Source organism: Mustelus asterias, chromosome 17 (assembly GCF_964213995.1).
Source record: "Mustelus asterias chromosome 17, sMusAst1.hap1.1, whole genome shotgun sequence".
NCBI classification, from domain to species: Eukaryota; Metazoa; Chordata; class Chondrichthyes; order Carcharhiniformes; family Triakidae; genus Mustelus; species Mustelus asterias.
Genome location: NC_135817.1, coordinates 44,393,047 through 44,406,029, shown reverse-complemented (window position 1 = coordinate 44,406,029; position 12,983 = coordinate 44,393,047). Strand labels below are relative to the sequence as shown.

General features: G+C 42.0%; 1 protein-coding gene across 3 annotated transcripts in view; it reads right to left on the bottom strand.

Annotated features, from left to right (window-relative positions):
• The window catches only part of LOC144506157 (OX-2 membrane glycoprotein), a 33,062-nt gene that overhangs the window by 9,586 nt on the left and 10,493 nt on the right, over positions 1-12,983 (bottom strand). Inside the window, exons 2-5 of one of the 3 annotated variants that reach the window (XM_078231999.1) lie at positions 11,845-12,180; positions 10,853-11,188; positions 6,455-6,566; positions 3,918-3,971 (exon numbers count right to left, since the gene is read on the bottom strand). In XM_078231999.1, the coding sequence (XP_078088125.1) occupies positions 3,956-3,971; positions 6,455-6,566; positions 10,853-11,188; positions 11,845-12,180 (800 nt within the window). In that variant the 3' untranslated portion in view covers positions 3,918-3,955. Of the gene's footprint in view, positions 1-3,917; positions 3,972-6,450; positions 6,567-10,852; positions 11,189-11,844; positions 12,181-12,983 lie in introns of those variants that run through there. The other 2 variants (XM_078231998.1, XM_078232000.1) reach the window with 2 other exon arrangements.

Here is a 12,983-nt window from a genome sequence, read left to right as displayed (position 1 = left end):
TTATACCTCTCCAACTCTCTACTTCACTGTCCTCCATTAAGAATTAAAGACTACATCTTTGACCAAACTTTTGCTCATCTCACTTAATATTTCCTATGTGGCTTATGTCATATTCTGTTTTATAGTGCTTCTGTGAAGCAACTTGGGATATTTTATTAATGTAACTTACATCTAAATATAAGTTGTTGTGTTCCGATCAATATTTAGCCCTCAACCAACATCGCTAAGACAGATGATTTAATCAACCACATCACTATTCATATCACTTCCAGATTTTCTATTTTTATTTCAAATTTCCAGTGAATGCAGTATTTTGCATCTGATCACAATCTCATTGCTGTTTGTGGGAGCTTGCTATGTGCAAATTTACTGCCATGTTTCCTACATTACAACAGTGACTACACGTCATCCAACAGGTCAATGTGATGCTCCGAATATGTGGATGAAAAGAGCATATTTTATGCGTCTGTGTGCTAGTTTGCTTCTCATTTTCAGTCTACACCATTGGCTAGCAACAATGCGAAAGAGAAAGCCAAAGTCTCTTTGTCAATGTCCAGTCTCTTCATTGCCAAGTCCTCAGCTGTGCCTTCTTGAAACTGAGTCCCTCATGGCCCAGGCTAAAGCTTCAGTGGAACCTGAAGGAGGTTTGGCCCCAGACATCAGAATACAAGCCCACCAACATGTAGACATGTCCTGGCCCTTATGAACCAAACTCTCAGCTACGGGAGAACAGCTCCACTGCCTCGTGGACACATGCAAAGAGTTCAAGGCTAAGGGAATAAAATACGACAAAAATATTTGGAGTGAAGCCCAAAGGCAAACTGATGACATGTTATCTTTTTGGCAACTCCTGCAACCAAGCTAGTGCCAGACATGGTGCTTTGCTTTCCTTTCAACTTAACTGAGGAGGCCGGGAGTGGGGCCTCTCTTTTGCGTTTTTGCTCGCCAGTGGTGTTGGCTGAAAATGAGAGTGGGACCCTGATATTTGGGCAGCCCAAAGTCTCCATAAATTTTGCCCAAGCTTGAACCCTGGAGAAGACACTCGTTTTTCACTGCAGAGCATTAGCACAACATGACAGACAGCAATCACGAGTGATGAGCTTAACTGACTTGGTGTAAAGAAAGGGTACGATACACTGTCTCTGACTGTGGAAAGGACCATCATGTCCCAAATATTAGCCATCAGCCAACTTAAATCAGGCAGCTCCCAGACTAATAAGGTGCTGACCCCCCACAGTCCATCTACTTTGATGTGTCTTGGAAATTAGATCCTCTGTTCAACAAATGAACAAAATCCATCACATCAAGGAAACAACTCAAAGGAAGAAGATGCCAACTCTTTGATTGGTAAGCTGGACCACATGCACAGGACTGACAGATGACTTGCACCTGGTTAATATTATGCACTCGTCAGCTGTGAAAGGATTCAGAAGAATCACATGAACAAGGTGTAGGCATTCAGCAACGTGTCAAAACTACGGTTCATCGAAGAAAATTGACGTGAAAAAGACAAAATAAAAACATTGGGAGAACTGAGAAGAGATATGGGCTGGACTTCTCTGACCATTCACACCCTGCTGCCGCTGCCAGCGAGGATGGAGAATTTGGCGCTCAGCCAAACCTTCTTTCACTGCAGACCTTCTTGCACAGTTGCCAGCAGGTTAACGTGCTTTGGGCCTGGTGCAGGGAAAGGGTGGGGATGCCTCCATCACTTTCCTAATCGAGAACCCCTTTTCTGATTGGGGTTTGCATCCACAAAATCTGCTGCCTCCTCTCCCTCCCGCTCACCGTACTTCTTTCTTCTGGGTTCCCAGTACTTATGCGTTTTCTGCTGACTTATTCGGTGGTGGAATGGGAAACAGCACCATATGGAAATTCCTGCTGCTCCTTAAATCACATGTTCTACTATATTTTGCAGGATTTTGATCCCAGAATGAAGCCTCACTTAATGAGAACACAAATGGAGTTAAAGGAGTTGGTCTGCTGGCTGATTTGTGGTACAACTGACCAGTAAAATTAATGTCCATAAAAATGTATAGTTCCACTCAAGCACAATGATCAATTTTTCAAACTGTGCCTATTGTTAAATGGGCTTAACCTGGAATGGGGTCTTCCAAAGATCACACGCAAGGATAATCATTCAAACTTACGCCTGCTACAAAACTATTAGACAAGTCATTTCTGTGCTCATGCAAACTCTGGAAGAAAGAACTGAACAACAGTTATTCAAATATTTTTAAATAGCAAGATTTTGTGAAAGCGTTGCAGAAAATTTACAGCTTTCTTTAGACATAATTCTCCACTTTTTTTTTCATTTTACTTCAGAAGAGGATTATTTTTGCTATGCAGGTGTGTAATTGGCTGGTATTCTTTTATTACATAACATCCTCCGTACCCTGCTGTATCACATTATGGGGAAACCAAGTGAAGGGATATTCTCACTGTAACATGTTTTCAATGTGACTAAGTGGTGAGTCTAAGTAGTAAATTAAGTCTAAAATAATAACCACATTTTAAAAGGTTTTTCCCATCACAATATTATGGCTAAAAACTGGTTAGAGTGCCAAGGTATTCTTCTGTAACTTCTGCTTCCAGTCTCTTGAGACCCATTACAGAATTTTCCCAAGTACCTCATCCTACCCACACGAGTTTCCCCTGTTGGGGGAAAGACAATGGTTCTCTTAAACTTGATGGGATTTTTGTTTCGGGGTTTTTGAATCAATAATTCCAAACAACATCAACATTGATCCGCTACAATATCTGATTTTCACCCTCTGAATATTTTCCGTTTTCTTGTTTTAATTAGAAAAATGAAAAGTTAATTCATTTCTGCTGAATAAAATACTGATGTCTATCTATTTCCAATTTCCTTCTCTCCTTTTTTGGATACAATGTACAGATTAGATTTTCCACTAAGGTTGAATGGTGATAAAACTGAATGTGGAGATGCCGGCGTTGGACTGGGGTAAGCACAGTAAGAAGTCTCACAACACCAGGTTAAAGTCCAACAGGTTTAAAACTGAAGTCAGTCTTGAGCGAGAAATACAATGGAAGCTGATCCACGGGCTTTGAGCTTTCTGCAACTTCTGGGTCTTTTTCTCCACATGCTTAAACTCTCTCCTGGGACCAATTATTTCCAATGCATGTTAATTAAGTGGTTTTCGGGTCCCACCCACGGTGGGAATTACCACAGACAGGATGGAAAATTTGATGGACCAGCCAAAGGTCTGTTGCTTCCCATTGTCTGCCCCTCGCCCGCTCTGATTCCTGTGGTGGGCGGGGTGGTAAAATTCCGGTCAATTTATCAGAAGTAATTTCACCAGGAGGAGAGCTGTATTGTGAGATTACGCATTGCTCTTTCAGATTTAACACCTTCATTTTGATAAAGTTCAAATTGATGGGATGAATAGGGCAGCAAGGTGGCACAGTGGTTAGCACTGCTGCCTCACAGCGCCAAGGATCTGGGTTCGATTCCGGCCTCGGGTGACTGTCAGTGTGGAGTCTGCATGTTCTCCCCATGTCTGCATGGGTTTGCTCCGGGTGCTCCGTTTCCTCCCACAGTCCAAAGATGTGTAGGTTACTGTTTGATTGGCCATGCCAAATTGCCCCTTAGTGTCAGGGGGACTAGCAGGGTAAATATGTGGGGATAGGGCCTGGGTGGGATTGTTGTTGGTGCAGGTTTGATGGGCTAAATGGCCTCCTTCTGCACCGTAGGGATCCTATGACTTCGAGTGGGAATTTCCAATTCTATCTAGAATCCGACCCTAGTGTTAAGGTGGCATTTGATTTTGAGTTGCTTAGTAATTGTGCAAGTTAATTCAGCAATGAATTAATTTTCACATTGTCTTCATTCTCCCATTTAAAGCTTTTATTAAAACACAAAGCGGAACCATGAGAGATCATACGGCAGTTATTACCTCAAAAAGGTTGTGAATTCTGAACCATGGCTGTCCCATCAAGTCTGGCAATTTCTAATAGAAAGAATAACAAGAAAAGAAAATCATAACCTGGTTGATTCAATGTCACATCAGGCAGATTGTCGGGATCTTCCAGAATTATAGAATGGACACAGCACCAAAGGAAGCCATTTGACCCGTTGTGTCAGTGCAGCTCTCTGCAAGAGCAATTCCACTAATGCCACTTCCCCACCCTTACCCCATTACTCTGGAAATGTCATCTTCAGGTGCAGGGGCAGCACGGTGGCACAGTGGTTAGCACTGCTGCCTCACAGCGCCAGGGATCTGGGTTTGATTCTCGGCTTGGGTCACTGTCTGTGTGGAGTCTGCACATTCTTCCTGTGTCTGCGTGGGTTTCCTCCGGGTGCTCCAGTTTCCTCCCACAGTCCAAAGATGTGCTGGTTAGGTTCATTGGCCATGCTGAATTCTCCCTCAGTGTATCCGAACAGGGGCCGGAGTGTGGCGACTAGGGGATTTTCACAGTAACTTCATTGCAGTGTGAATGCCAGCCGACTTGTGACTAATAAATAATCTTTAACTTTAACTTATCCAGTTCCCATGGAAAGCCATGATTGAATCTGCCTCTGCACCTCAGTTTTACACAGTGTTTTCCTAATCCTATCCACTCTTTATCTGAAAAAAGATCTCTTCATGTTGCTGTTGCTTTTTTTCCCCCATTCATTTTAAATTGGTGTCATCTGGTTCTGGACTCTTCTCCTGACAGAAACAGTTTCACACTATCTATTCCATCTTGGCCACTTACAGTTCTATCACATCTCCTCTCAATCTTTCCTTTTCTAAGGAGAACAGCCCCAACTTTTCCAATCCATCCATGTAACTGAAGTCCCCGGAAGCATATTTGTAAATATTTTCTGTCCCGTCTCTAAGCCTTCACTGCTTCCTAAAGTCCCTGCCCAGAACTGGACACAGGACTCCAGTTGAGGTCCAACTGGTGTTTTACAAAAGAGCTTCATCTTAACTTCCTTCTTTGATTTATAATGCTGTATCTATTTTAACCACTTTTTTAACCTGCCCTACCACCTTCAGCCATTTGTGCATAAGGCAAAAATAGCTGAGTTTCATGTTGTTCCTTCCTTGTTTAGCAATAAGAACGCCACTTGTGATACTGCAGGTGCTATAAGTCAACGGTTCAAAACAGTGCACTTCTGCTTAACAGAAGCTTCGGAGAAATAAGACATTAAACTTTTTCCTAATCTCTCAAAATGCCCATCAGAAGCCTATATTTTGAAGTTCTTATTTTCCAACAGTGTAAATACTGCAGACATATTTCATACTCAGTGATCAATTGTGTAAAAGTAAGCTTTGCCTCAACAGGGTATGACTTCAGGTCGGTACCACTTCCTAAAAATAGATATGCAGTCATGCCGCAATATCTGAAAGGCAATGCAAGTGAAAACTGTACTCAACTTCTTCAACGCTGTATTATTTCAGGAGCCAACAGAAGACGTCATCCAGATCACTATAACGTTCTACAATACATTACAGCAAGAGGAGGTCTGGAAAAGGAGCCTGAGAAAGGAATACCAGCGATCTCGAGTTCAAGAACCCATCCCATCTCACAGAAACACCTGCCAAATGTACAGTCAGAGATGCGGCTCTAGAATCTAGGCTCATCAGCCATGCAAAGATCCACAGAACCCATGACCAGTGACACAGAGTTTCTTAGGTGGACAATCATACACGTTAGTGAGTGATCACTGAAGAAGAAGACTGCTGTAATTGATGTCATATGTTGGCCTGCAAGAAATTTAACAGGGACATGAATCTAAAAAGACTTAATTTTGTCAATCATTTGGCATTTGCTGAGTAAAAGATGCCATTGCTTATATTGATGTGCTTCTTTGCTAATGGCCAAACATTTATCTATACACAGTCAAAAGGTCACAACACAGTCCTTGGAACACAATGCTAATTGCATTCTTGTCATTTCAAGAAACAGATATTTACTTCTATTCACTTTGATTTATACCAAACTGTTAACCACACCACTAATTTATCTTTAACACCTTGGGCCTTAACGTTTGTGACACTTCTCTGGAGTGACCGGCTTTGAATGTAATGAAAATGAAATTGATTGCCAGAGTAAAGACATCTGATTATTATTAGCACACACTAGGAGCATTCTCATATCCATGGAGTCCAGCTGTCAAGAAAATCTGTTAGGAAAATCCAAGAAATTGTATTGGCGGGGATTTTCCGTTCCCGTTCTTCTTGGGCGGGTTTAGCAATGGGAGCGGAAAATCTTGTGAGAGGCCTATTTCTATAGCAGCAAGTCAGTTTCTAATTCACCTTGCTGCTTCAGCAAAAATCAATGTTACCAGATGCCCTATTACCAGTGCCAGCTCACACTTTCACCATTTTTTGGCACGGACAATTTTCAAGCTGCAAGAGGGAAGACGTCCAACGGGCAAGCCATTAGATGCAGATGTGTTCCAGAACATTCTGCACTATTGTGCAAAGCAATAAAGTTTCCTTACTTTTGTTGGTGTCTCCTCTTTTTATACCAGTAGAGGCTGGATACAGCTATAACTAACAGAATTGTTAGCATTATTGAAATAATCCAGATACGGAGCTGCGACTTTGTATGTGCTGCAAAAACACAAAAGGGAAATATTAATGCCTTTGGTGAAAACTGGGATGAGCAGAATTTTATGGTTCCCCAATGGTAGCTTTACAAGTGTGAGGTGGTGGGGGTTAATAAAATCCTTTAGGTGCCCTCCCACCTGCACCAACCTGTCCGTAAATTTACAGAGTTTGGATGAGGCCGAGAGGCCAATTTTTGGCTACTTACATGCTGCTTGCAGCCCAGCTGCATATCTTGAGGCTGGTGGGAGCAGTTTAAGGAGGGGGGAAAAATTTGGCAGATCACCCTGCTTGAGCGGAAAGAGAGGAAGCCCCTTTCATCCAAGATTTGCCTCTGAGGAGTTACTTCAGTATCCAGCCAATTGTATGATTGCAAAATATATGGGAGCCTCCACTAAGCAAATTAAAAGAAAATTTCTTCTGGATCTGGGTTGTTGTGGGGTGGTGGGGTGGGGGTGGTGGGGGGTGCACAGAATGGACAGAATGGTGAAACCAGAAATGTGCCAACAGGTAGTTCATCTTCCCTTATTTGCAGAAAGTATTGGTTGGAAAAGCAGATAGTGTGGTGGCCCTGGGGAAGGGAGGAATTAGAGCAAGAGGCTAAAAATGCAGATGTTATTCCTTAAAAAGCCATCTGCATTTCCTCTGATGATGACTTTTGTACCTTTATGTGCTAGGTTTGTTGGAGGACAAGCTGGAAATTTGCAAGTGCCTAGAGCGGTTAGCCTTTTCTCATAAAGAGCCTTGGAAATTATGTTGATGGAGCTGATCCAAAGCAGAGCTGACACTTCTGGCTATCTAAAAGCATCAGCTTCAGAGGTAAACGACTCTCTCCTCAAAAGGCGTCTGTCAGGGTTACATGGGAAGAAGTGGTGGATCAGATCATTGCAATTCCTAATATTAAGGCATCTTCTTTCTAAATGAGGGAATAAATTCAACATCTTAAGGAGAATTGTGGCTTGAAGTATATGTTTATGGTGTTTTATGTCACACACAACTTTACCACAACCAGTTGAATACTCACATGGAATGCTTTGTCTTTCTAGGCTCTTTCCAGTCTAACATTAACATAATGCCACAACTTCCATATTTCCCAGAAAAATCTAATGCCATAGCTTTGACATTTCCAAAAACAAGCTAAATCCAGGATGGTGATATGGTTGTTGGGTGTTGTTTGTCATTTGACTAATTTAGACAAACAAAATATTGTGGATGCTGGAAATCTGAAATAAAAATAAATATTGCTGAAAACTTTCAGCAAGTCAAGCAACATTTGTGGAGAGAGAAACAGATTAACATTTCACGTTGATAATCTTTCATCAGAACTTGACGTTTACCTTCAGTATAGCTAACTCACTTTACTTCAGAACTATTAGTCAGTTTCATTTCAAGAACTGTTTCAACCAAAGCTTTAATAAAACTGCTTTTCTATCACTTCAAGTATCAAGGACTGCAAGCTTCAAAGATTCTTAGATACCAAGCACACTCCATCCTGATCCTCCTTCATTTGCATTTTCTTCTGACCCCATTCTTCCCTCCAATTTTAATCTTTGCCCTATTTTCACTATACACTATGACCTTTGTCCTCTATGAGCCCCATATGTTCACTCCTCTACAAAGGCCTTAGCTTCATCCCCTTATTCTCCCACTTTAATGGCTCAACTTTCAACTTGATGCCAAGAAGGGTGTCATGTGACCTGTTCTGAAGTCTGCCTGATAGTAAGCCAGGGTTGTTTGAATGTTAAGAAGAAACTGCAAGGCATTTGCACTTGGAAACACTGGCAGCAGTCTCTGAGTTTACCATTAGTAAAGCCAGAGTCTCCCAAAATCCCAGAAAGGTGTTGTAGGTTTCAAATTATAAGCAATTATGTTGTAAATTATCCATGTACTCTTAAGATGAAAGGGATGTGAGATCAAGGATAGCTAATTAACATTTTTATCTTGATACAAGGTTACACATTGCCATGTGGAAGTAATTTTTGAGATCAGGTTACAGGCTTCCTTACAACTCAATGAATTTCTCAGATAATCAGCAGTTCTGTGTGGTCAGCAGAGAAAGAGACTGCTTGACCTTATGAGTGACCACACCCAGAGATGTGGCCAAAATGAATCTCTCATCAAAAAGATGTGCCCTGCTGCCTTCTATAGATTCAGGGAGCTTTTTTCTGGCATGGCCTTAAAATCACCACAACAGGCTTTACTGCTGCTAGTGGCATCTGGAGATGGTCATTTAAAATTACTGCTGAGCAAAGCAAAGATACGGGAACCGACTGGAATAAACAAGGAAAAACTATGGACTATTTGCTACAAAGATTGTAATTCTGTAGAGTGCAATGCGTGGTAAGTATAAAAGGGGAATGCTCCTCTCTGTAACTTAATGTACAGGTCTTCTGCAAAAAAGAAACAATGGTAAATGGTTTAAAACATGGAATCTTGTCTCGTCATTCTTTCAGCTATCAACTGGAAGTTTGAATTTCTCTTCAAAAGTCATCGGTCTTGTGGTGTTTGCCCCTTTATGGGGTGATATGTCGAGAGGGTCACGTGACCTGGGTAATCTATCTGGGGCAAGGCTGGGAGAATCACCCAAGCAGGTGTGGGTTTCTGTATCAGTTTAGCCCTGGAAGTTGACTGACAGCCAGGAGGCTGCAAGCCTCTGTATTATAGTTACCTATAAATAAACGTTGCAGTTGTTATTTACCTAACTGGTGAACAGGAATTATTACAGGTCTCCATGGAGATTGCAACAGCACCTAAATCTCTGCAAAATTGCAGCTGCACAGTGGATGATAGAGTTCTGATGAAAGGTCAATAATATGAAATGTAATCTCTGTGCTCTCTCCCCACAGATAATTACTGATCTGCTGAGTGTTCTCATCATTTTTGGTTTTTATTTAACTCAATAGGCCATAACTTCTGATTAGTGTCAGAAAGAAATGGCTCACTAGAATTAGAAATCTGTATTGCCCACTTACCTGGTCTTGAAAACCACATGGATAGCCCCAATGGCCAGAACTGCTTGAGATCTGCATTGAAAGAGTTTCCGCAGACCCCAGCACAGTCCAGCTCCATCAGTTTCAAGGAGACCACATCCCCTGTTTTGCTGTAAAGCAGTTACGTTTAATGGGACCCAGTGAATCTGACAGGCCAGAGAGAAGGTATGTGCCAAAGGTAAGTGGATGGAATTCAAGTAGGCGGGAGGTGCAGAGGTCAGGGGTGATGATATATGCCTGCATGTATTAGAATGTAAAGGTGTTCGGCAGAGCAAGGGTTAATGTAGGACTGGAAAGTGGTACCATTCACTGTGTGATGGGTGCTCATGATGTGGAGATGCCGGCGTTGGACTGGGGTAAACACAGTAAGAAGTTTAACAACACCAGGTTAAAGTCCAACAGGTTTATTTGGTAGCCTCACTTGTGTGGCTTTTGCTACCAAATAAACCTGTTGGACTTTAACCTGGTGTTGTTAAACTTCTTGATGTGTGCTCGCCAGAGCAAGAGTGAACATGGTGCTAGAGAGTGGCACTGCCCACTGTGTGATGTATACAGACACATGGTAAAATACTCTCAGGCTGGAATTTTATGGCTTTTCTTGCTGGCGGGATCTTCTGGTCCACCAACAGTGAACTCCCGCCGCGTGTTTCCTGGAGGTGGGGGGGGGGGGAATGGAGTTAATGGGAAATTCCATCAATAGCAGCAGGGCCAGAAGGTTCCACTGTCAGCCAACAGCAGGCCACCTCCCACTGCTGCAGAACGCATTGTGGGGGGCACAGAGAATCCCCCCCTATTTGAGATTAGTTTTGAAGAAAAACTCTATAAGCAACTAGCCTGCACAGTAGAGCTAATGCCATGCATGAGCATACAGGAACTGTAAATAGCTAAAGCCCACCAATAAAGAGGTTTACGTTTAAACATACAAGTCACAAGATCTCAACAATCGAACATCACCACAGCAACATAAAGAACCCATGTTATGACAGGAGGCCAGGGGTCAGGGGAAACCTTGGGGGTGTCGGAGTGGGGGGAATAACTGTGGGGGGAACAGTTGTAGGGAGGGTGGAACCACCCGAAGATTACGATTTAAATCACATTTTCAGGTAGTTCCATTGCAGCGCAATTACCCGGAGGAAGTTATTGCATTCAGGCCCTTCAGAGATGGAATCCCTAGTGTATCTTTGGGGCACCCCCAAATCTGATGTTGGGGAACTAGGAAGTTACAGTCTATTGATCTTGATAATGTAGTTCACTTTTTTTACTTTCAAACTTTTTTTATTTTTACATTTGTTTCAGTCTTACCGTGTACAGTGAGGCAGGTCTTCCCAATACTTCGGCCACTTCTGGATGTATGAAAGACACACTGATAACATCCTTCATCTTCAAGTTTCACTCCAGATAATACAACAGTGGACATTTGCATCTTTGATGATACGAAAGTAGCTCGACCAATAAATGACCCAAAAAAATTGGCTTCAAATTTTTCACCAAATGTAGCAATATTGTCCTCAGATTCTCCACTTAACCTTTGCCAGGTAACCTGCAGAACGTCTTCTACATGTGAAGTACAGTTGAAGGTAACATTTTCACCTAAAACCGCTGTCACATTCACCTGTGTCTCCACATATATGTCCTTTGCTGTGAAATGGAAAAAAAGAAGACAGTCAAACACCTCAATTGTTCCACAAACGTTTTATGTAATGCATTTATCTCTGAAGTATTCGGAAGTTTACAGCCTGCAGAAGACTTAGAATGTCACTATAGCTCAATCATTGTACATTCAGTCCCAACAGAGTTGTTGGCTCAAGATGCTCTCCAAAGTTTAACTGCAAACTCTAGACTGACACTTTCAGTACAGTAGTGAGAGAGGACTGTGCTATTGGAGGTGCTGCCTTTCGGATGAGATGCTAAACACACGTTGCATCAGCCCTCTCAGGAGAAAGTTAGAAATACCATATTGGATCCAGAACGGTGGAAAAGTTCCCCTCTCCCCCTCTGCTGTCTGGTCAATACAAATGCATTAATGAACATTATTAAGGCAGATTATTTGGTCATTAATTGGTTAGTGCCAGGCTCTCAATTTTCAGTCGGCCTGTTTCTGATTAGACACATTACATTCTATGATGTCACAAGAGGAATTCATGGGTTTTTATATCTCTTCCATGTTGGTCTTCAATCAGGCAACACTTTGTAAATAAAGCTGCATTGATTTGTTTAAGTACCTCAGAAATCATTTTCCTTCGTTGTCAAATTGGTCAGAAACAATCACACATTCACAACAGTATCTATCATACCATGTACAGTGAAGCAGGTCGTCCCAATACTTTGGCCACTTCTGAATGAAGTAAAGACACACTGATAACATCCTTCATCTTCATGCCCCACTCCAGATAGTACAATAGAGGAGACTTGAGCCCCTGATTGAATCAAATCAACTCGATCGATAAATGATCCAAGTACATGGAATCCGAACTGGTCACTAAATGTAGCAATATTGTCCTCAGATTGACCGTTTATCTTTTGCCAGGTGACCTGTAGAATATCTTCTAAATGTGTAGTACAGTTGAAGGTAACATTTCCACCTAAAACTGCTGTCATATTTTCTTGTGTCTCTACGTCCAGGAGTTCTCCTGTGAAATAGAAAATTATAGTAAAACATCAATTGTTCACCAACATTCTGTGATGTATTCTGCTCTAAAATATACAGAGGTTTATTAGTTACAGTGGATTACCCTGTCTGCTGTGGCTCAGTGGTAGCACTCTCATGTCTGAGTCAGAAGAGGCTGAATATTAAAGCCCCGTAGGGCCAGAGCTATAAAATGTAGTGAGCTGTTCAAACGTCCATTGACTTTTACGGGGCCATAAGATCCTGTCCATGTATAATTCCACCAATGTTCTGGGTTTAAGCCGCACTCCAGATACTTGTTTGTAAAATCTAGACTGACACTGCCAGGGCAGTAATGAGCGAATACTGCTGTCTTGCAGATGAAATGCTAAACATCTGCCCTCTCAGGTGAATGTAAGAGATACCAGAGGGAAGATCAGGGAAGTTACCCACACTGTCCTGGACAATATTGATCCCTGAACCAATATTGTTAAAACAGATAATGTAGTCATTATTACATTAGCGTTTGGGGGATATTTCTGTACGCAATTTGGCTGCTGCATTCTGCAATTTACAACAGTGATCATACATTCAAGTGCACTTTTAACAGCTGCAAAGCATTTTGGGAAAATCTGGAATACTTGAACTGTTGGAAGCTTTTTCCCAGAGCAGAAATGACAATTACAAGGGGGGCACAAGTTCAAGATAAGGGGGGAAAGGTTCAGTGGAGATGTGCGGGGGAAGTTTTTTTACATAGAGGGCGGTGGGAGCCTGGAATGCACTGCCAAGTGAGGTGGTTAAGGCAGTTATGTTAGCCACATTTAAGAC